This window comes from Phoca vitulina, unplaced genomic scaffold (genome assembly GCF_004348235.1).
Source record: "Phoca vitulina isolate PV1807 unplaced genomic scaffold, GSC_HSeal_1.0 scaffold70, whole genome shotgun sequence".
In the NCBI taxonomy this organism is placed as follows: Eukaryota; Metazoa; Chordata; class Mammalia; order Carnivora; family Phocidae; genus Phoca; species Phoca vitulina.
The window spans coordinates 1,664,286-1,689,671 of record NW_022589773.1 but is presented as its reverse complement, the minus strand read 5'-3'; the positions used below and the strand labels follow the sequence as shown (position 1 = coordinate 1,689,671).

At 37.7% G+C, this 25,386-nt stretch overlaps 1 protein-coding gene across 7 annotated transcripts in view; it reads left to right on the top strand.

The window, feature by feature from the left end:
- Positions 1–25,386, top strand: part of GKAP1 (G kinase anchoring protein 1) — a 99,843-nt gene continuing 74,457 nt past the window's right edge. For 2 of the 7 annotated variants that reach the window (XM_032392873.1, XM_032392870.1), the window contains exons 1-3: positions 52–599; positions 12,299–12,551; positions 14,337–14,480. In XM_032392873.1, coding sequence (XP_032248764.1) covers positions 12,342–12,551; positions 14,337–14,480 — 354 coding nt within the window. In that variant the 5' untranslated portion in view covers positions 52–599; positions 12,299–12,341. Of the gene's footprint in view, positions 19–50; positions 600–12,298; positions 12,552–14,336; positions 14,481–24,105; positions 24,184–25,386 lie in introns of those variants that run through there. The other 5 variants (XM_032392867.1, XM_032392871.1, XM_032392874.1 and 2 more) reach the window with 5 other exon arrangements.

Sequence of the window (25,386 nt, the reverse complement as noted above, 5' to 3'; positions counted from 1 at the left end):
GGCGGCCGGGGAGGCCCGGTGAGTACGCGGAGGGCGGGCCCGCCTCGCGGGGGGCCGCTCCGGCGCCCCTGAGGCGGGGGTGGCGCCTCGGCCGCGCCGCTCCGTGCGCCTCGGGCTCGGCGGTTGGGGACTCGGCCTGAGGCGACGGGCCCTGCTGGTCGGAGCCTTTGGGCAGAGGGCGCGGGAGGGCCGCTCCTCGGGAAGGGCCGCGGCCCCGCCGCTCGGCGCGGGGCTCGGGGAGGACGAGAGGGACCCGCGCCTCCTCAGGCCCCGGCGCCCGGGCCGTGGCTGAGCCTCCCGAGACTCCGCGGGGCCCGGGCCCGGGGGGCTACGGTGGTGGCGGGGCCGCCGAGTGACAGGTGCCGCCGCCCCCTCCCCGCCGCGGGTATCGCGCTCCCTCGCCGGGAGCCGGGCGCTCGGAAATTTCTGGAGCCACGACCTGACTCGCTGTTTTCTCCCTTTCAGGTTTGGAAGCCGCTTCTCTGCCCGATTTAGGTCTCGCCCAGTCCTATTTCTTTCTCAGTATACTTTGTGCGAATAAGTTTTGGAGCATCGGTTGACAGCCTATGGGTGAAATTTGGCTTTCATTCATGAATGAGGTATCGTGGATTACTTTTTGAAGAAAGTGCTCCTCCTCCCCGCTAGCTGTTGAAAAGTAAATGAGAAGGGTTTTGAATTTTGTTTCTTGCCGTTATTCTTTGGAACAGCAGTCTTTCAGAATTTTTGTCAGATCTCTCGCATTTAGGGGGCTTAGTAGATACGGAACAGTCATGACAAAAATGGCTTATTAAATTCTTTTCTCTCCAGCTTCTTTGAGATTTTTCATTCTTACCTTAGATTTTCCAGTGGAGTGGGTGCTACGGCTTTCACGGGAGGCACTAATGAAAGCTCACCTTTCTTTTACTGAAAAGCCAGTGAAATTTTTTTTTATATCGTTCAGTATTATCTATTTCTTTATGTAGTAACTGCTTGTGATTGTAACCTTAATCCCAGCTTAATAAATTTGACTTGCAGCTATGAGAGTATAAGAGAAACTTCATGGGGAATTGAAAAATTAAAAATACTTAATCTATGGGAATTTGGATTTTGTTTCTCAACAGGTATACTCTACTTGGTATTAGTCAAATCCTCATTAACGGGGGATATTCTTAATTGTCATAAATGGTTACAACAAATTTATGTGTAAGATACCAATCTAGTGGCTTCACTCTGTGGACTAAGAGCAAGAACCTGGAAGTTGACCAAAAGAACATTGGGGCAAATGAAAATACACGTGTTTTTTTTTTTTTTTTTAATGTTATGTTAATCACCATACATCACATCGTTAGTTTTTGGTGTAGTGTTCCGTGATTCATTGTTTGTGCATAACACCCAGTGCTCCATGCAGTACGTGCCCTCTTTAATACCCATCACCAGGCTAACCCATCCCCCCACTCCTCTCCCCTCTAGAACCCTCAGTTTGTTTCTCAGAGTCCATAGTCTCTCATGGTTCTTCTCCCCCTCTGATTTACCCCCCTTTCAGAAAATACACGTGTTTTATCCGTAGGAGAATCCTTTAGGTCCTCACTCAGTACCTGCTTGTACTTTTTGCTTAGATTTTACAGCCCCCAGAAATTAGGTGCAGATTTGATTAGGGAAGTGGTACTTAACTATGAAGAAAAAATGGAATTTAGGACATACCCATTAAATTTATGTGGTTTGTTTGCAGGAAGTGTGTTGGGAGCATGGTTTTGGTATGCACTTGGCAAGTGTTGGTTGTGAATTTTATTGGAAGCCAAAGTGAAAGATACTGTTTAGTTGTGTTACTTGAGGAACACAGAACATGAAATAATATATTTGCTAAAATTTCACCAGGTACTAAACAACTGATACTCAGTGCCATTTCATTTTATGCCCAATCTGTCTTTTTAAATCTAAGTTACATTTCTAGGAGGCCACACTAATTATATCTACATCATATTAATTTCTTGTTTGATTAGGCTAAACTGGTTGATGGTGTTAATGGAAGATGACTATCATTTTATTAAAGGAATATATCTGGTTGTTCTTGACTGAGGTATGGCTACTGCTACCGTTTCTTGACCCTAGAGAGGTCATAGTCTGGCGGGATGAGGTCATAGTGGCAGTGGTCCTCAGAACCTTGGTGGAAGGGTCCAGGAGTACCAGCCATTTAGAAATCCTGCTGTTTACAATTTAGGCCATTCATTTTTAGAGTTTACTTAAGTACCTGATGTATCCTAATTTTTTTAATCAACACTTTAAAACCAGTTATGTTTCTTAAGCAAATATGTTTCCTAAACAAAATTAGTTGTGTTGATCACTTAGTAGAATGGCACTTATTTTTTTTTTAATTTTTTATTGTTATGTTAATCACCATACATTACATCATTAGTTTTTGATGTAGTGTTCCATGATTCATTGTTTGTGCATAACACCCAGTGCTCCATGCAGAACGTGCCCTCTTTAATACCCATCACCAGGCTAACCCATCCTCCCACCCCCCTCCCCTCTAGAACCCTCAGTTTGTTTTTCAGAGTCCATCGTCTCTCATGATTTGTCTCCTCCTCCGATTTCCCCCCCTTCATAGAATGGCACTTCTAATGAAATAAATTTGAACTGCTAATAATCATTGTTAATTCACATTGGAATTATGAGAATTGATGATTATCTATAATGCACTTTGCATTTTCTTTTGCTGTGCATTCTACTTTAAAGCACATATTTCAATGCATAGATAGCTGTGTACTTCGGGAATATAAATATATTTTTAAAATTCAATAAATTTATCTTTTGTGTGCTTGGTCCTGTGGTTTTGTTAGGGATTGACTTTCAGAATGTTGAAATCATGATTGTAGGTGGCTAGGCACAAGAATAACCATAATTTTATGGAATCCATTTAATAATAAATATAAAAGTACAGGCATATTTCAGAGAAGGGAATGATTAAGTTGAGGGGCAGCTCAGAGAAAGCTTCATAGAGCTGCTAGCCCCTGAGCAGGATTTTGAAGAGTGAATAGAAGTTTTATGTGGAAGAGAGGGAGGGCGTTTTAGGAAAAGGCAACAGAAAAAAAATATGAACAAGTAAAACTAAATGTGTGTTCAGGAAATTTTAAGTAGTTTATTTTGCTATAGTACAGTATCTAAGGAAGGACAGTTACTATAGGAAGCCCTAACATATGCTATAATATTTGGTAAGTCAAATAATTGGACTTTTTTAGTATTGAGTATATATTAAAATGGAGACTTCACTCTAATTTGATATTGCTGTGATTTCAAGTATAGAGGAATTAATAGATTTTACTAATGGTAGTTATTAATAAATTATAGAATATTGTACTTATTTGTTATGAGCTGCCTGCATATTTACATTTGTGAACTTCTTTGTGTTTCTTGTGCATTTTGACCTGAAACAGTTGTTTTTACATTTTTAAAATGTTTTTTAGAGAGAGAAAACACAAATGTGTGTGTGGGGGGGGGAGGAATAGGGGGAGAGAGAATCTCCAGGAGACTCCGCACTGAATGTGGAACCTGATGTGGGGCTCGATCCCACGCCCCCGAGATCATGACCTTAGCTGAAATCAAGAGTTGGACGTTTAACCAACTGAGCGACCCAGGTGCCTCTAAAGCAGTTGTTTTAAAATTATCTTGGGAATTTTCTTTTGTCTTCAACTACTTAAATTAACTTCCAAGTTATTTTTATTTTGTTATTGAAGTGAAATTGGTATATAACACATTAGTTTCCGGTAGACAGCATAATTTTATATTTGCATATACTACAAAGTGATTGTCATCATAATAAGTCTAGTTATCTACTGTCACCATACAATTAACCCCTTTTACTCTTTTCACCTATCTCCCAACCCCCTTCCCTTCTGATAACCACCAGTGTGTTCTCTGTATCTCTGAGTTTTATTTGTTCTTTTGTTTTGCTTTTTAGATTTTCTGTTTGTGAATTATTTCATTTAGCATAATGCCCTCAAGGTTCATCCATGTTGTCAGAAATGGCAAGATTTCCTTTTATGTGGCTGAGTTTGTATTCCATTGTGTATGTGTATGTGTATGTATATATATACCCATACACACACACCACATTTTCTTTATCCATTCAAACATCAGTGGACACTTAGATTGTTTCCTTATCTTGGTTATTATAAACAATGCTGCAGTGAACATAGGGGTGCTTATATCTTTTCAAATTAGTGTTTTTGTTTTCTTTGGGTAAATACCTACTAGTGGAATTGCTGGATCATATAGTAGTTCTAATTTTTTGAGGAACCTCCATACTGTTTCTTTTTTTTTTAAGTTTTTTTTTATTTTTTTAAAGATTTTATTTATTTATTTGACAGAGAGAGAGGCAGCGAGAGAGGGAACACAAGCAAGGGGAGTGTGAGAGGGAGAAGCAGGCTTCCCGCGGAGCAGGGAGCCCGATGCGGGGCTCGATCCCAGGACCCTGGGATCATGACCTGAGCTGAAGGCAGACGCTTAACGACTGAGCCACCCAGGCGCCCCTCCATACTGTTTTTTTATAGCAGCCCACCAACAGTACGAAAGGGTTCCCTTTTCTCCACAGCTTCTCCAACACTTGTTATTTCTTGTCTTTTTTGATAATGGGCATTCTTACAGGTGTGAGATGACATCTTATGGTTTTGATTTTCATTTCCCTGATGATTAGTGATGTTGAGCATTTTTTCATATGCCTATTGGCCATCTGTATGTCTTCTTTGGAAAAGTGTCATTCAGATCCTGTGCCCATTTCTTAATTGGATTTTTTTTGTCACTGAGTTGTATGAGTTCTTTATATATTTTGGATAGTAGCTCCTTATCAGATATGTGATTTGCAAATATCTTCTTCCATTCAGTAGGGTGTCTTTTTGTTTGATGATGGTTTTCTTTGCTGTGCAGAAGCTTTTTAATTTGATGTAGTCCCATTTATTTATTTTTTTTTTAAAGATTATTTGTTTGACAGAGAGAGAGAGACACACAGCTAGAGAGGGAACACAGCAGGGGGAGTGAGAGAGGGAGAAGCAGTCTCCCTCCATTTGTTTATTTTTGCTTTTGTTGCCATTGCCTTTGGAGTCAGATCTAAAAATATCACCAAGAGTGATGTCAAGTAGCTTACTGCCTATGTTTTCTTTTTATTTCCTTTAAGATTTTATTTATTTATTTGCCAGAGAGAGAGAGAGCGCATAAACAGGGGGGAAGCAGCAGGCAGAGGGAGAAGCAGACTCCCTGCTGAGCAAGGAGCCCAATGTGGCACTGGATCCCAGGACCCTAGGATCATGACCTGAGCCGAGGGCAGAGGCTTAACTGACTGAGCTACCCAGGCATCCCAGCTTAGGTTTTCCTATAGGAGTTTTATGGTTTCAGGTCTCACATTGAGGTGTTGAATCCATTTTGAGTTAATTTTTGTGTATGATATAATATGGAGGTCCAGTTTCATTTAACATATAGCTGTCCAGTCTTTCCAGCACCATTTATTGAAGAGAATGTCCTTTTCCCATTGTATATTTTTTCCTCCTTTGTTGTAAATTAATTAACCATGTTTGGGTGGGTTTTCTGGGCTCTATTCTATTCTATTAGTTTATGTGTCTGTTTTTATGCCAGTATGGTACTGTTTTGTTTTTTTTTTTAATTTATTTATTTGACAGTATGGTACTGTTTTTTTTTTTTTTTTTTAATTAATTTATTTGACAGAGACACAGCGAGAGAGGGAACACAAGCAGGGGGATTGGGAGAGGGAGAAGCAGGCTTCCCGCCGAGCAGGGAGCCCGATGCGAGGCTCGATCCCAGGACCCTGAGATCATGACCTGAGCTGAAGGCAGACGCTTAACGACTAAGCCACCCGGGCGCCCCAGTACCATACTGTTTTGATTATTATGGCTTTATAATATAGTTTGAAATTAGAAGCTTGATATCTCCAGCTTTGTTCTTTCTCAAGATGCTTTGGCTATTTTTGTGGTTCTATACAAAATTTAGAATTTTTGTTCTAGTTCTGTGAAAATTGTCATTGTAATTTTGTAGAGGGGTTGCATTAAATCTATAGATTGCTTTGGGTAGTATGGACATTTTAACAATATTAATTTTTCCAGTCCATGAGTGCAAAATATCTTTCAATTTATTTGTGTCTTCCTTAATTTCTTTTATCAGTGTATTAATAGTTTTCAGTGTACCGGTTTTTCAGCTGCTTGGTTGAATTTATTCCTAGGTATTCTTTTTGATGCACTTGTAAATGGAATTGTGTTCTTAATTTCTTTTTCTCTTAGCCTTTAAGTTTTGTTTTTTTTTTAAAGATTTTATTTTTAAGTCATCTCTACGCCCAACGTGGGGCTCAAAGCTACAACCCTGAGATCAAGAGTCACATGCTTCACCAACTAAGCCAGCCAGGCACCTTGCCTTTAACTTATTTTTTAAAGGAGACTCAAAGGGAAGAGGGGAAACATACAAAGTAATCATTATATTTCTAGACTAAAAACCTGACTTGTATAGTATCTTAGTAATATGTAAATGACTGTTTAATTTATAGCACTAGCCACCACATTAATAGACTGACCAATGTTGGTAGCTTTCAAGATGGCTACTATGTAGTTTTTGCATTGTGTATCTTAATTATGTCTACATCACTTAAGGGTATGTAAACACCTGAGCATTTGAGTATTTCTATTTTAAAGACCATTGAGCCAGAAAGAAAAGGCAAATAGGGAGAAGAAGAGCTCTATTTGAAACTACTCATCCTAATATCTCTTAGCTATGACTATAGGTGGAGATGCAGAAGCTTAGGACACAAGACCAAAGGAATAGTATTCTGAAGGAATATTAACCCTAGCCATTCCCTGAAATGATGTCTTTAAAAATAAAAAAGCCTGATATTTTCATGGTCTGCCTATTTATCCCCTTTTCTCTTCAAGGCTTACCAAAAAAAAAGTTTCAAAGAAATCCCTGCATGGTATAACATAATTATCTTTTTGCAAGTTTTGAAAAATTTGTTAATGAAGGTAATGTTCTCTTAAAAGCATGCACCAAGCAGTCTTTGACACTTGTTCTCTGTCCTTTGTCTTCTGCATCACTAACAGGAAGGATCAGAGCATCTCTATGTCAATTTGATCTGTAGCTGCCCTTCTAAGTTTCGGCATAGGGCAGAAAAATCAATATTGCATTGAGTACATTATGTTTACCTTTGTGACTTTAGGTATAGGTAGCCATTTTCCCTTCCCAAAATGATTTTTTTTCTTATAGAAGAAATATGGTCATTATAGAATATTTGGGGAAAGAGTTAAAACTACAGAAAAGGAAATAAGCATAATGTGTAGTCCTGTGCATTTCCTTCTTTTTGGTATGTATGGAAGCAATACATATATTTACAAATTTGGAATTATTTTTATATTTTTATTTCCTTCTCTCAGTTAAAATTTACATTTCCCGCACCCGTCCACTTCTGAAGTACTGGTTAGTGTACCTTTTTTTTTTTTTTTTTTTTAATATTTTTATTTATTTATTTTGACAGAGAGAGACATAGCAAGAGAGGGAACACAAGCAGGGGAAGTGGGAGAGGGAGAAGCAGGCTTCCCGCTGAGCAGGGAGCCCGATGCGGGGCTCGATCCCAGGACCCTGGGATCATGACCCGAGCCGAAGGCAGACGCTTAACAACTGAGCCACCCAGGCGCCCCTGGTTAGTGTACCTTTTGACATGCTGCATAGATTTCTTTCTTGGCTGTTAAGGTAGATGATGTGTTAGCTATTACATTTTTTTCTTAAAAGATTTTTATTTATTTTAGAGAGGGCACATGAGTGTGTACATGCATGCGAGTGGGGGAGGGGCAGAAGGAAAGAATCTTTCAAGCAGACTCCACCCTGAGCATGGAGCCGTCCCAGGACCCATGAGATCATGACCTGAGCCAAAACCAAGTTGGACACTTAACCCACTGAGTCACCCAGGCATTCGCCCTCTCCTTTAAAGTACAGCAGATAGCACAGATGATGAAGCCCTTCCAGTTGTCCCATTTCCTTACCGCCTCAGCTGCTATGTATAGTGAAGGGGTGGCCACTATTCTGTTCTATGTTATACTCCTGCCCCAGACCAAACAAGAGATCATTATAGGTGAGCATTTCCCTCTTTCCGTCTGCCCTTTCTTGAGTTAAAGTATTTTAACACACGGGTTGCTGAGGTGTATTATAGGTAGCTGCCTCCTCAGAAAAATGGTTTTTGTTTTTCAGTTTCTCAGTTGACACTATTTGTTCTAATGCTTTCTTTTCTCTTTATCATTCTGTCTTTTATTATTTCTTTTCATTCCTTCAGGAATTGTTTATTGTTTGTCTGCTGTGTGCCCACTGTTTAAAACATAGTCCCTTCTGTGATTCTTGGGTTTCAGGGAGATTGGAGTTTCCCTCTGCAGTTTGTTAGGTATAAGCTTCAGGTGTTTGACTCTCTTCAGTGGCTGACTACTCGACCACTACCTCTCAGGGCCTAAATACTTTTTCCTCTCGTTTCATAGATTGAAGTTTTAACTTTGAGAAGGGCTAGATGTTGATTTAAGTCTCAAACCACTTTTGCAATGGAGTCAGACATGCTTAGCCAAATTTTTAAATAGCTTATGCCAGTTCTCCTGTGCCTCACAGGACCTCAAGACATACTTGAGTTAGTAATCATAGTAAGAACAGCAGCAGGCGTCTGTATTTGAGTGCTTCTGCTGTACTGGCAACTGTTCTAAGCACATCACATATATTATTTCATCTTTACAACAACCCAGTGAACTATGCACTCTTGTCCTTATTTCAAAGGTGAGGAAACAGAGATGAGGCGGATTGCTCAGGGGCTGTCAGCAAGCAGCGGGTTGACCAGGTTTGACTAGGCATTCTTGTTCCAGGTTGGCATGGTAGGCCAATGCCTTTCTGCCATTTGATTTCTGCATTACAAACATAAAAGACCAGAGCATCTCGTTGCCCCCAAACTGGGAAGGGATCCTCAGCGTCTGTATAGAGCGGGGTGGAAAAAATATGTTACATTTTCTTTATATGATTAGGATAAATAAAACAAAATACAAAGTATTAGGAAAGATACTAAATGCTGAGTTTGTATAAAACTTCAAAATCTTTTCAGGGTTTCTCATGAGAAAATTGTGCTTGCTTCCATGAACATAAGTTTTTAAATAACAGGTTTGTCCATAAAATAAGAATATACAATTCCTGATCCAGACTTTTCGATGAGGCTTTCTTCAAATTGAGTTCCCATTGAAATTTTGTTTGAATGAAAATGGAAAAAAACCATTTTTAATAACTATTCAATAATTTATATCAGTTGAAATTATTTTTAAAGAATCTCAAAGCTTTTCTCATAGAAAATGTAGTAAAGAATTTCTTATTTTTTTGTAGTAAAGAATTTGTTGTGATAAAATGAAAGGAGTTCAGAGTCGATTGGACTTCCTAACTTCGAGTGTTTAAAATGACAGAGGTCTTACTTTCAGAAAGCATATGCATTGTTTGAGCTGTCACCTTGCAGCTGAACTTTATGCCGTTAAAAAGGCATAGCACTGGCAAGTGGGAGGAAGTATCTGCTCCCTGTGAATGGAGAGCTTCCAGGTCATTACTTGGAAGCTTGCTCACTAGGAGACTTCGTGTGTTCCCACTCCGGACAGCAGCTGCCGCTCCCTTACTGCACGTGCTGCATTTCGGGTACCTAGAGCACCAACTCTCCCAGCAGTTCCCTGGGCCCGCCTCTCCTGATGGGCAGTAGTGCGTTCTACCCTGGCCTGATGAAGTAGATTTCCAGGGGCTTACGTACTTCCCTCTCCACGGTTGACAGGTAGCCGCAGAACAGCATGTGCAGGCACCGCCCTTTGCGGAGCACCTGATGAGACTGCTTGCATCTGGTGGTGGCCTGCCCAGCATCTCTGAATTCTCCAGAGTTTTCTTAGGTGCCCTAAGGATTCAGGGAAACTGTATTTGAGGATACGTTGGTAAGGAAGCTCTGCCCTGTGCCACAGAAAGAAAATTTTCTATGAGCTTTGTGCAGATGTGTTGGACTTTTGTGAACATTTAACTCAAGCAGAACAGTCTAAATGTGACATTCACGGTTTTGCTATCAGTCCTAGAATGGAAAAGAAATTTATTTGTGTAAGTTATCAGTCATGATAAGGCTAGGTTATACTGTAACAACAACCTGAAAATCTCTGCAGCTTAAAGCAGCAAAGTTGCTTTCTTGCTCAAGCTACGTATCCATTACAGTTTAGTAAGAGACTTTATTCATTGTAGTTTTAGACCCATCAGACCTGACGGATGGAGACTCCATCTCAACATACGCTTCAATCACAGAAGCAGGAACCACGTTCTGGCTTTTAAAAGCTTTTTGAAGCTTATATTTCACTGGCCAAAATAACTCACATGGTCATGCCTCCGCTCAGTAGGAGAGTGGTGCATAATTCCCCTTCAGGGAGGGTCAATGAGTATTTGTCAATGGCTAACCCATGCAATTTATAGTCCCAACAGTTAAAATGAAATGTAATAATAGTTGTTGAACAACTGTGTAGGATCATTGTACCTAAAGTACTCAAAGCAACTAAAACTTAAAGGATTTTTAACATGGCATGTTGAAGTTGAAGTAGAATTAATGCTTTCCTTACTGTTTTTGAGTCTTGAACTTCTTTTTCATTTTGTAATGTCTTCTCCCTTGTAGTAACTTATAAAGCCTTAAGTCTCATGCTTGCAGCAAAGATTTAAGCCTAAAAATATGTCATAATTTAGCAGTATGATGTCATTTCTATATGTCATGGTATTTTATCTTGATTTGCATATTTTTGAGCATAGGAGCAATAGGTCTTAATGCGGTATTTATAATAAAATACTTTTATTTAATAACTACTAGGTGGTATCTTCAAATATCAGCTCTTACTTTGATTTTTCTTTATTTTTAACAGAAAATTCAAAGATTTCCAAATAATTTTCTGGATTTTTAGGTTAAAATGGAAGATTGCTTTTCATTTTTGTTCGCTCCTAAAAACATACAAACTGTAGTGTGTGGTTAGCTTTCAAAATGGACCTCAATGATTCTCACTTCTAGTATTTGTACTTTTGCATAGTCACATATCACATTGATGGGGGGGGAATCTGTGTAAACGAGAGGATATTTTGGAAGTGACAGGAGCTAGTTCGGATACGGGTACTGTGGCTTGAGATAGATATGTTAAAACTATAAAGAAAAGCAAATGATTGACACAAAAATCAGGATAATAGTTATCTCTGGCCAGGGGGAGTTGGGATGCTGTTGAGGAGAGGCATGGGGGGGTTAAAATTCTCTTAATCTTAGTGCTGGTTACTTGGAGTGTTCATTTATTTACAAACATTTTTTATTCGGTTGTGTACTTGATACATTTCAAAATAAAAATGAACAAATTTCTGAGTTTCACAATCTGTTTCTTTTTGAATGGAAAGAGTACCAAGTCTTCTGGTAGTTACAGGGCTTCTTACTTTGAACTGGGAGAGCAAGGTTCAGCAAACCTGGGTTCAGGTCGTGACTGCCTGCAACTAACTTGCAGAATGACCTTAGGCAAGTCACTTACCCAGTCCAAGCGCCAGTTGCCTCCTCTGTAAAACTAAATGATTAATGAATTGTGTTAGATATTACTGTAGGACCTTTCATACCCTAAGTCTGAAAGTTCTCTCAGGGTACACTGAAACTAGTGAAGCAGAAGATAATGTGGAAGGTGATTTTGATAAGTTTCCTTTGGTTGAGGAAATTTAAGTTCTGTATTCTGCTGTCAGTTCTGTGACTTAGTAGCAGTCTCCAGAGTCAAACTTAAGGCGGTATTTTGTATATGATATGAGTGTTCTTCCTTTTCTACTCATTTTTTCCCCGTCTTGAAAGTTGGAGACTAACATGGAGTTGGACTAAGGGTCTCTGTATGCAGTGAAAAATACTCCTACCGCTGCATATTGATTTAGGATGTTCTCTGTAAATATGTATGTATTACAGCAGTATATTTAAAAGAAGAAAATCATGAATTTTTGAAAACCATATATGGAAAAATGAATACATTTTATTGGTGGTAGTCTTGTAATAGTTGTCTGTGAAATCTCAATCTACTTTTTTCTATTTTATATTATACAATTTTATATTATTTACTCAAGTTAAAAAAGAATGTTATTGCCAGTAGGACTGTGGGTATGAATCCAAATATGACTAAATTCAATGTCAGGAGGAAGTGTGTGTGTGTGTGTGTGTGTGTGTGTGTGAAAGATTGTTCTAGAATCTGGAACAGATTTTACTGATTATGTTTACTCATCTGCCCCCTCTTCTTCCTCCCCACAGGAATTATTCTTGATAGAAGTGTTTTAAAATAGAAATCTTTACAATGGCCTCAGCAGTACTTAGTTCTGTTCCCACTACTGCTTCTCGTTTTGCCCTATTGCAAGTAGATAGTGGCAGTGGATCTGATTCTGAGCCTGGAAAAGGCAAAGGTCGGAATACTGGAAAGTCTCAAGCAAGCAAATCAACTACGAATGAGAAAAAGAGAGAAAAAAGAAGAAAAAAGAAGGAACAGCAACAGAGTGAAGCAAACGAGGTAACAATTATAACTATTTGTGTCTGCTGTCCCACTATAAGTAGAAGTCCAAATCAAGGAGTGTGCAAGGGCCAGGCTCTCTGTGAGACTGTGTGGAACCCTTCCCAGCCTCTTCCTAGCTCCTCGTGGCGTCAGTCCTTGACATTCCTTGGCCCGTGGCTGTGTCACTTCAGTCTTTGCCTCTGCTGTTACTTGGCGTTCTTTGTGTATCTCTGTCTTCACCTCTTCTTACAGGGACAACAGTTGTATTGGATTAGGGCCCACTCTCATTTAGTGTAACTGTGTCACAAGGTATCTTGATTACATCTTTGAGATCTTATTTTCCAAATAAGGTCACATTCACAGACACCCGAGGGTTTCAGGCCTACGACATATCTTTTGGGGGATTACAGTTCAATCCATAATAACCTCTCACTCTTTTTCTCTCTTGTTTCAACTACTGCATCTCAGATAATGATGATGGTGATGATGATGATACTGTTGTTGGGAGTGGTTTGGCCAGTCCAGTTTTAGCTCATCATGTTACTTTGTGGTCTAGGTCCTGCATTTTTAAGGACTAGCAAAGTAGTTGCTAGAGTTGTTTAAGCTATTTTCTCTCACTTATATTTAAACTTTTAAATTTGTAAGCCATTAAACTTTAATCTTTGAATCCCATTATTTTGCTTTTTTAAAAATGATTCATTGTTTGTGCATAACACCCAGTACTCCATGCAGAACGTGCCCTCCTCAATACCCATCACCAGGCTAACCCATCCTCCCAACCCCCTCCCCTCTAGAACCCTCAGTTTGTTTTTCAGAGTCTGTCGTCTCTCATGGTTCTTCTCTCCCTCCGATTTCCCCCCCTTCATTCTTCCCCTCCTGCTACATTCTTCTTCTTCTTTTTTTTTCTTTCTTAACATATATTGCATTATTTGTTTCAGAGGTACAGATCTGAGATTCAACAGTCTTGCACAATTCACAGCGCTTACCAGAACACATACCCTCCCCAGTGTCCATCACCCAGTCACCCCATCCCTCCCACCCCACCCCCCACTCCAGCATCCCTCAGTTTGTTTCCTGAGATTAAGAATTCCTCATATCAGTGAGGTCATATGATACATGTCTTTCTCTGTTTGACTTATTTCGCTCAGCATAATACCCTCCAGTTCCATCCACGTCGTTGCAAATGGCAAGATCTTATTCCTTTTGATGGCTGCATAATATTCCATTGTATATATATACCACATAGAAGGGCACTTTTTAAGTACTCTGCCTCTATAGACTCATTTATTCCTCACAACAACACTGTAAAGGTTATTGGTAAGGTAAATTGTATTATTATCCCCATTAAAAATTTTTTTCTTTTATTTGAGGGTAATTGACACACAATACTATGTTAATTTTAGGTGTACAATATAGTGATTCAACAAGTTTATCCATTATGCTATGCTCACCGTACAATGTCATATTAGTTTCAGGTGTACAACATAGTCAGAAGCACACTTGTTATTCTATTTTCTACTCCTATAAACTTCATCACTTAAGTAATCGGAATCATTAAAAAGATGGTATAATAGATTACATTTCCATTTTCACTTTCTAAATTGTTAGAAACCCACCAACATTATCTAAATACTGAGGAAATTAATATTTTACAAAGATTAAGAAAAACACAGTGATTCTGAGAGTTAGCATAATGAATGGAATAGTATTTAGAAGTATAAAAATATTACTGATTTTTTAAAAAATCATTAGTATTCCAGGATTGGTAGACTGAATTTAATATGCTTTTTGTTTGTTTCATAGCTCAGGAATCTTGCTTTTAAGAAAATTCCCCAGAAATCCTCCCATGCCATTTGTAATGCTCAACATGAGCTTTCATTACCAAACCCAGTGCAGAAGGATTCACGAGAAGAAAATTGGCAAGAGTGGAGGCAAAGAGATGAGCAGGTACAGTTCAGTAAATCAAATTATTTTGCTTTGTATTTCAGTGAATTTATGCATTTTTAAAGTGGCAGTGCATCTGAGTCCATGACACCACTATTCTGAGGAGCGTTTTGTATTGGATTAATTCACACATCTTTGTGCTTTTATTAAGAGGTTCTGTTTTTCATCCACTAGGAAAAGATTGATATACTTATTATTTTGTTAGTTTTGGCCATTCAAAGCAGTTATTTTGTGAGGTTTCAATTCATCTGCCTTTTTACAAATGAGGGAGAGATCAGGAAAATAGAATAACAGGATTAAATTATTTCAAGTAAAAAAATCAATATTTGTACGGTCCGAGGTCTCCTGTTAATACCACAGTTTTGCTTCAAAAAGAAAGACTTTGAAGGGAAAGGTTTCCTTTTCAACTTTTTTTTAAAAGATTTTATTTATTTATTTGAGAGAGAGAGCATGAGCAGGGGAGAGGGGCAGAGGGAGAGGGAGAAGAAGACTCATTGCTGAGCAGGGAGCCCGATGCAGGGCTCGATCCCAGGACCTTGGAATCATGACCTGAGCCGAAGGTAGACGCTTAAGCTAGTGAGCCACCCAGACACCCCTCCTTTTCAGCTTTGATGTAAAATAGTTTATGGCATTTGTTAGTTTCTTTAACCTATTTACATGATACCTTGTGCCTCTATTAAATAAGTATCATTAATAATGAAATCAAATAGATAATTTTTAAGACCAATCAGTTTCTTTTGGTGTTTGTGCTGTTCAGGAAAATAACATACTAAGCCTGGAATGTACTCTAGGAGTTGCTGTATGTATGGGAAATGAATAGTAATTTATTTGCTTACCTGTTAAACTGGCAGTTGATCTGTTGGGAAGAGGTATTGTTCTAGCAGGTGTTTGGCTTAGTAGAGTGCTATACCTATCATGCTTCGGTTACCAGTTTTGAAAGAATTAGAGTATACTAAACTGCACTCTTAACACATAAACTATATTAGTTATAACATTTTTGTTAGGATTTTGTAATGCCTTAGGCCCATCATCACAAGTGTCAATTATTACACGAGAGCTGTGCACAAATGCTGCTTAAAAGATATTTCCAGGCGGTGGTATACTGGATAAATCATCTCGTGTTAAACCCTCTAGTTTTTATTTGATTATTTCCTTTTTCCTTCTGCAGCGTTCATTATCACAGATTCTTCTGGTTTACAAGTATAAATGTAATGATCTACTTGTTTAGACAGTAATAGAATTGACCAGTGTCTTCACCAGAGAGAATTTCTCCCAGTGCCCAAAGGGTACTGGAAAATTAATAAAGGAAAACTACACAAATTTGCACCAAAATAAATTTCATGTAATGTGGGAACTTGAGCACAGATATTTGATTGCCCTTCTTACTGCCCCCACTGAATGCTGCCAAAATGACCAGGTAATTATGAAAGGAAATGGTTGACTTGGCCCTGACCCTGTACAAGAATGTTATCCCAGACTCAGGAACTTCGAAGAACTTCTGCTGGATATACTATTGATGGGTCACTCAGAAAACCTGGTACCGTATTTGGAATTCTCACTTGCAGAAAAATAATCAAGGTCATGGGAAATAGAGTAGATCCTCGGATAATTACATTGATAAGTGAAAAATAGATAAGGGCAGGCCTTGGAACAGATGGACAGTAAACCATTTGGAATCTATTTTACTGTATGGTATAACAGATTTTAAAAGTAGGAACCAGGCAGTGACTAAACTAGGCAGAAAGCACATAATATGGTGGGTGTTCTCCCTGACACAGTAAAGGAACAACATGATGAGAAATTCCAGTATTGAGGGAGATGAGACAAAAAGATGGCTATAGAAAGCTTTTCTGTTATGTGGCTACTTTTTTCAAACACAAAAGAGAAATTTTGCTAAGACAAACTTCTCTACTCCTAAATCACCAAGGTGATAATGTAAGTTTACATCAGCTAAGCCTCAGCATAAAATCTGAGAGCTGGTGTTACAGAGCAACTAGGTGGACAGTAAAGAAGCATCCAGTCCATCTCTGTGTGAGCAAACACTGGATCTTAGTTGATCTCATGTCAACTGAAGCAGTTTGTGCACCACGAAAGGAAAAGAACATTGTACTTAGTGTCCAAAGTGAAAGCATACTTTTAAAAGATTTATTACAGGAAACAGAAGTTGATTGTAGACATCACCTGTTCTTTTGCCTTAATGAAAACCCAGGGGCTAGAACATTGTGTAAAAGTCAAGGAGATTAATAATGTTATATAATAAGGTGAGGTGGTAGACTGAGATGAAAAAGTGGCCAAGAGAAATTGAAAGGGAGGGAAATAGGTGAAATAAAAAAATTGGGGAAATAAAATAGCAGAATTAAAAATTTCATTAGGCTAAAGAATAGACTATACACTGAAGAAAATTGAGTTAGTTGTATGAAGGAAAATTTGAGATATATTTGGCCAATAAAATCAACATGATATAGATTGGAACACAGAACTGAAATCCAACAGAGGCATAATTAGTGTCCCTACAACAAGCAGAATTGAGGCAGTCATTAAAGATAATATTGATAGAAATTTTCCTAAGCTAAGTAAAGTACTCAAATCTGAACTTGAAAGAACTTAAGCCTTTTTTAAAGACTTTTTTGGGAAAACTTGCAAAAAGTTTTTAATTTTAAGAATGAGAGACAAGGAAATAATACTGTACACACACACACACACACACGGGAAGACAGGCTACTTTATTTTTTTTTTTTTTTTTTTAAAGATTTTATTTATTTGACAGAGAGAGACACAGCCAGAGAGGGAACACAAGCAGGGGGAGTGGGAGAGGGAGAAGCAGGCTTCCCGCGGAGCAGAGAGCCCGATGTGGGGCTCGATCCCAGGACCCTGGGATCATGACCTGAGCCGAAGGCAGACGCTTAACGACTGAGCCACCCAGGCGCCCCGACAGGCTACTTTAAATGCCAGAATTGAAATGCTAAGACCAAGAGTTCCATATCTAGCCAAGGTGTCATTTTTGTGAAGGCTAAAGAAACACATTTCCAGACATGCAAGGGCTAAGGAGGCATACCGCCATTATCCTTTCTGCAAACTTTTCTGAGATATGCTCCTGCCAATTAAAAGGCAAATCTAAATAAAGAGCACAACAATTGGAAAGCACCAGTGGCAAGCATTGAAGCTAGTTCAGTGCAGAATTAACTCTAAACAGTGATTGTAAATGCTTATTAAAGAGAAACTGACTCACATGAAGAATTTGTTTAAAGTGAAATTCCTGTTTTTGAATACAAAAATTAGGAAGGAAATAGGTCGGTTCATATTGATAACAAGATATATAGTTCCAAGTGTGATTTTTTTTTTAATTTAAAGAGAACAATTTATACATAAGACTTTTCATTCTATGAATTTTAAATCAGTTGAAGAAAAAAAATTAAACCTGGTCCATATAAGCAAAAGTTACAAAGTCAAGGAAGATGCAAGGAAGCCTTTGAAATAAGGTAAAAAAAAAGAAAAATAGACATTTCACTTAATAAATAAATAGAAATAGTTGAATTTACTCATTAAAGGACCCAATAGGGACAAACCCACTGGACCACATTTTGATCTTAATTCTTATCTTTTCCTTAACATTAAAAACTGTGACACATTGACCCTGAAAGGATAGGTTCAGGCTACTCAAGATACTGTGTGTTTTGCTGAGGTATGCTATGAAAGCTGCTAGAAATTGTATAGATAATCTTTAATGCACTATTAGTGTTTTAAGAAATGTTTGTATCTCATTTTCCATTTCATAGACTTGTATCTGTCCCAACATACTTCAGAGTGGAAAGATAGTCTTATATTTCCTATTTCTTTGCAGAGTTGTATGCATCAAAAGGAGGTATTTCCTTCTCACTTGAAATGGGTGAATTTTATGTGATATATGAAATATGTGAATTATATCTCAGTAAAGCTGTTTTTAAAAAGGATGAATAGGCCATGGCTTTGATTTAATCATATTTATAATTTTTACTACTTTTAATACTGAATTAAGATCAAGAGACATACTGTTCACCAATATCTGTTGCTTGGGAATAAACCTCTGTGTAGATGTTGTTCTCCTTTATTCATGATACATTGATGTTGCTGATTCCAGTGTACCTTTCTGTAAGTCTGTATGATGGCTCAAAAATAATTAACTGAATAGAAAAATTTCTTCTCATGGATTTTTAGTGTAAACTGATAAAATTTTATTGTGTATTTCTTCCTCTTACTGATTCAAACTCCACACATCACTGGTTTTGCCCAGCTCTGAAGTGAAATATTGGCTAGCATGTGCGCAGTGGTAATTGTTCCTTTACATTGAATCCTCCAGTGCATCTGATAAAGGTGTTTTGCCAATATCTTGTTCTGTTCTTGTTTGTTTGTGATTGTGATATTTGTATTTAACCTCATGGCTGGTATAATAAGTCCCTTGGCAATTGTTTGACTTGTGCCTGTTTCCCTATAAGGAGTGCAAATTCATAAGTCCTCTGTATTTTTTGGCTCTTTCTTTAGCAACAAAATTCATCACTTTTGTTCTGGAAAAAGCATTATGTGGTGCTTGTTCTGGAAAGACTCATACAAGTCATTGTGCTTTGAAAGTGAAACAAAAACTATGGTGTCTTCAGGCCATTGGTCTGACCATGTTTCATAGCAGGCAGCTAGGAACAAATAGATTGACTCAATAAATCAAAATTTCAAATGCTCACTATCTTAATTTTCTACTTATAATTTTCCTTTTCAGCTGCTTATGTGATATCATACTTATCCTGACACATACAGATTTATGTTCTATAGTCACTGTATTAGAGTTCTGTTCATTTAAAAATTCATGCTGTTTTTATAAGTAGTAGTATTTACAGTTCTGTTTTCATTCCTACTTTTAATCCTTCAGTAAATCATTGAACCATTTTTGTTACTTGGGCGACATAATAAAGCATACAACAAAAATGCAGATTTAAAAAATGTAAACAGCACTCAGAGGACGTGAAGATACATTAACTGAAATAAGCTGAATGTGATAGTGTGTATACATAGATCCAATTTTTGTAGAACATTGACAGCCTTTAAAATTGTAAATTTTAATGTTCAATAAGACTATTAGAAGATTTTTGGAAAAATAATTCTGCTTTCCAGATTAATGAAAGATAAGTGGTCCACACTCTGACGTTCATGGAGTTAGAGGACCACAGGGCACTCCTGCAGTTGTGGCTAAAGAAACAGTTGGCTGCAAGCGTTAGATGTCTTGAGAATGATGTTCTCTGTTGTGTTACAAAATCCTGTTCCCATGATGCCTGTGGGAAATGAGGAGTAACTCTTCATTTGGAATTTGTTTTGCTTGGATGTAAAATGGATAAAATTGTTATGGTACTTAGACTTAAAATTAATTTTTTAAGGTCTAGTTCCAAAAGATTTGCTGGCCTTCCTGTTTTTCATTGGTTCTTCATATTCTTTAACTGATCATAAGCCCTTGAGCTATAGGTTTGTTTAGGAAAAAAAAAATGTTTTACTACTAGATGGGGAGTAGTAGGCAATGAAGGAAGGAAGGGGATCTGAAGTACTCCATCTTGGGCACATGTAAGTATCCTCTTCAGTCCTGTAGGCATTGTAGTGCTTACTGTTTCCTCTTTGTCTTTCTTTTCTCCTCCCATAAATGATGAAGAATTCTCAATTTGCAGACTTAATAGAAGATACTTTTTTAAAAATCATGGTGGTTTTTGCATTTTCTTGCCTGGTACCTGTCTTTTAGGCTCAGACTACCCCCCAGTTCTGCCTGTACATGTACTGATGAATTAGGTTGACAACTATACTTATAGTAGTCTTATGATTAATTAATGCTGTAAGATATGTTTAGAGAATTTAGAATCATATTTTTTTTCTCTTCTTGTTTTAGTCTTGTGCTACCATTCTCCCTGTTATCTAGGATCAAAAATCTTATCTTTGATTCATTCTTCTTTCATATTTCATATTCAGTCAGTGTTCCAAAACTTGGTCATTCTTTTCCAAGATAGAGCCTTCTTTATTTTCTGCACTTTTATGTTCTGGTTCAGGTTTCTATATGCTGAGATTACAGATATTTAGCCAAACACGTTGATTCTAAGCCTTCATTTTTCTGATGTTCCAGTTTATTTCTTTAAAATTACCTTCATCAGCAATTCTCTTTCATCTGTCCTGAGTCCCTAATTTTTAGGGAGTGCCGGGAATCTAATCCTTCCCTACCTAAGCAACCTCATTTTCCACTATTCTCCAACGTAGAGGAGGGGGAATTCCTATTTACTGTGTGTGAGTCTTGTGCCAGGTAGGCACTGGGTTAGGCACTTTACAAGTATTAGTAGCTTTAAATCTTTAAAACTACCCTGTAAGTTGGTATTTCTATTTCCTTTTTATATATGAAGAAACTCAAATTTATAGAAGTCATGTAATTTGCCCAAGGTCAGTTAGCATACATGGAATCGGAATTTAAATTATCCACCAATGTGATCTCCCAAAGCCTGGGTTTTGTCTACATCTCACTTGTATTGAATTCACATATCAAGTATCCCCTTTCTTTGATGTATCCCATAATACACCTATTTTTAATATCATATCTTTGTTCACTTGGCTCTTTCCTCCTGAAATTTTTCTGTTCCTTTTTCTATCTCTCCAAATTATATCTACCATTTAAAGACAAACTTAAATTAATGTCTTTTCTGTATGTTTCTCTGAATTTTATTTGTTACGTATGTTTTTTTCCTCCATTTTTGTAGCACTTTCAATGTCTTATTCTATTTCCTGTACTTCGTATGTGTTAGTGTTCTGTCCCCAACTGGAGTAGAAATTCTTTGAGGGCAAAAGCCAAATATATGCTGCTGCTTTAAAGCCCTACAGGCAAAGCACATAGAAGGTTGTCTATTATCTTATTGGCTGATTGATCATATGGACATTTTGGGAAAATTTGTTCTAAGTTTTAAAGATTTAAATTGAAACTTAAATCATTTTTGCCTACTTGTATTTCCTTGTATACTAGTTTGTGTTAAAAATTAAAAGCTCTGAGCTGCTGCATTTAGAATCAAATGCTAAGGAGGAAAAACCCATATTTTTCCACTTTAAAGTTCCATTTCATTCAGTTTTTATCATGCTAGTAGAATCAGCTACTTTAATATTTAAGTTCTTGAGTTAGTAAGAAAAAGAATAATGATATCTTCCAAGACTCCCAATTCTCTAACCTGTTCTTCTCCTAACTTATTTTTGGAATATTGGTCAGAATATATAACATATTGGAAATAATATTAAATGCCCTTTTTATAAATATAAAATGTCATTAATATGGATTAAAAATTTAGTGGTAAATTGAACCAGCTTTGATCAGAATAAGCTTAAGTACTTTTGTTACTTTTTCTGTGTTGGGATGACTTCTTGACTTTACTTATAAATAAATATTTAATACTCAGTTTGCTTTGAGTTTAGGTGGAGAAATTAATGTAAACTTTATTTTTTTTAAGATTTATTTATTTATTTATTTTAGAGAGAGAGTGTGTGCAGGGGTGGGGGAAGGAGCAGAGGGAGCGGGAGAGAGAGTCCCAAGCAGACTCTGCACTGAATGTGGAGTCTGATGCGGGACCCAATGCCATGACCCTGAGATCACAGCCTGAGCCGAAACCAAGAGTCTGACGCTCAACTGACTGCACCACCCAGGCGCCTGATGTAAACTTTTTGTGTAATTGTTTTTGAATATCCCTTTGTATTATAAATATTTGAAAGGTTCTTACTTTTTCCTGATTATTACTAATTTGGATTAATTCTTCAGTTTGTTTTAGTTTTATAGAAATATGTAGAATTTACTCTGGGTTTAACCGTATTTTCTAGTGTATATACCTTTACTTACCATTTTAATTCTAATTGCATTTTTCTCTGAGTTAGATTAATTTTTTTTCTGTGATAAACCTAATCTTTTCCCCCTTCTTTTTATTGTCTTAGTGTAGGTTTAGATGAGGTGCTTTCAAAGGGATAACTTGGTTAGGAATAAAAGCTTTAGTTCATGGTGTCCGGTGTTAACATTTTTCTAATTTTTAAGTTATCCCTTGGAAATCAGTCCTTTTTGGAGTCAGTTTCTGTTTTAATTTAGATGTTTTGTCATTAAGCAATAGAAATAATTCTAATTACCATTGGCAAAAGTCATTTGTTGAAAGGATTCACAGATTTGAATTAAGAATTAAACAAGTGTGCCTTGGGGGAGATGGAAACTAAGAATTCTGGAGTGCTTAGAGGCGTGAATCGGTATAACTGGTATGCTCACTTACAGAGGCTTTTGCGTCAGATGATCAAACCCCACTTGATTTGTGTTGGTTCTCAAAGTTTAATTCCTAGGACATCAGAAAAGAGTTCAATCCCTTGCCACCACCCTGACGTTGATGATGGTAGCTTGGATGTTTGTGTGGGTTTGGGGATGGGTGGTATACAGGGTTATGTGATTGACTGTCCTACTAGAATCACAGGACATTGGGGTGAAGTATAGCTATTCACAGGAATAAAGGAAGGGATTCTGGACAAACACTGGAGATGTCCACTAAATTTGTGCCTTTATTATCTAGTCCACATAAGTTGACACATCCATGTACACAAATCCAGGAAGTTTACTCCTGTCATGTTGCAGTTCTCCTGTATTCAGCTGCAGACATAACCTTATCTCCAGGGGTGGAAACCAAAGTCTCATTCACCTACCATAGCAATTCTGTCTGCCAAATTTGGAGAGTAATTTGATTAGAGGGTAGTAGGAGCTAGATTGTAAGTAAGAAGAAGTTAAGATGATATTGAGTGGTAGGAAAGAGGAACCAAAAGATATAGATCACAAATTAAAGAATTATTTTTTTTATAGTATTAGATGACCTTAAAGGTAAGACAACCAAATAAAAGGATGGAGGTAAAAAGGTGCACTATAAATAATTATTCTGAACATCAGAGATATACCAGAACATTTGGTCACCTTATTTAACGTTTCTGTACCTGTGGATTACTTTATATTAAGGGAATGGTATGTTTTATAATGTTTATTGAGTTATTTTTCAGTATTACATTTTTGAGTAGTAATCACTATTACAATTTTCTGTGTCTTAAACTGGATACCGTCATTGACCTCTAATACAGTGTCAATTTCTTTGTAAAATTTTTTTTACTAAAAAAAAATTATGTGACATATAATATATAATTGACAGTGAATAGGGAAATAGAAACCTCAAAATTGGGAGTTTGCTTTGGTATCTTCTGTAAAATACAGGGTTCTCTACTTTGGCATGGATAGATATATTTGGAGAACCCAGATTGTTTTTTATTTTTTATTTATTTTTTTTTAATTTTTTTTTAAAGATTTTATTTATTTATTTGAGAGAGAGAGAATGAAAGACAGAGAGCATGAGAGGGAGGAGAGTCAGAGGGAGAAGCAGACTCCCCGCTGAGCAGGGAGCCCGATGCGGGACTCGATTCCGGGACTCCAGGATCATGACCTGAGCTGAAGGCAGTCGCTTAACCAACTGAGCCACCCAGGCGCCCCCCAGATTGTTTTTTAATGTATTTGTTTTCCTTTCCTGTATATATTGTCATGGTTATTTAGTTAGTGTGGCATAATTGTGAAACTTTCTTTTTGTTTTAGCTGACATCTGAAATGTTTGAAGCAGATCTTGAGAAGGCATTGTTGCTAAGTAAATTAGAATATGAAGAACACAAAAAGGTATTTACACATTTATTGATTTAGATATTTTAGAAGTTTAAGTGGTCAGAGGTTAGGACCAACCTTCCTAAAGTTTGTATAAAAGTTCTCCATTAAAACTTGTCCTAAAAATTCACCATTGTAACAAAATATTATTATGAGGTTTTTTTTTTTAAAAGATTTTATTTATTTATTTGACAGAGACAGTGAGAGAGGAAACACAAGCAGGGGGAGTGGGGAGGGAGAAGCAGGCTTCCCGGAGAGCAGGGAGCCCGATGCGGGGCTCGATCCCAGGACCCTGGGATCATGACCTGAGCTGAAGGCAGACGCTTAACGACTGAGCCACCCAGGTGCCCCTATTATGAGGTTTTTTTAAAAATAATTTTTTAGATGAACCATGAGAGACGATGGACTCTGAAAAACATTCTAGAGGGGAGGGGGGTGGGAGGATGGGTTAGCCTGGTGATGGGTATTAAAGAGGGCACATTCTGCATGGAGCACTGGGTGTTATGCACAAACAATGAATCATGGAACACTACGTCAAAAACTAATGATGTAATGTATGGTGATTAACATAACAATAAAAAATTTAAAAAATAATTTTTAAAAAGATTTATTTATTTATTTGAGAAAGAGCAGGGGTGGGGAGGAGGAGCAGAGGGAGAGAGTCCCAAGCAAACTCTGTGCTGAGCACAGAGCCCAACGTGGGGCTCGATCCCATGACCCCAAGACCATGACCCGTGCGGAAACCAAGAGTTGGATGCTCAACTGACTGTGCCACCCAGGTTACAAAGTTTTTATAATAAGATTACTCACTAGGTTTTGAGAGGCAACAGACTGAACTTTGGTGATTTGGAATGTTTCCTTAAGAAATTAGTCTACCCAAGACGAAGGGAAGAGAGGAAATGAAATTAATAGCAGATGATTTATTTTAACTCATTTTGTTTTATTTTTTTAAAATTTTATTTACTTATTTGAGAGAGAGAGAGAATGAGAGAGAGCATGAGAGAGGGGAGGGTCAGAGGGAGAAGCAGACTCCCCGCCGAGCAGGGAGCCCGATGCGGGACTCGATCCCTGGACTCCAGGATCATGACCTGAGCCGAAGGCAGTCGCTTAGCCAATTGAGCCACCCAGGTGCCCTATTTTAACTTATTTTAAATAAACACAGGAAATAAGTAGATTTAAAAATTTAAATAAGTATGAGTACAGGGACTCTCTGCTGGA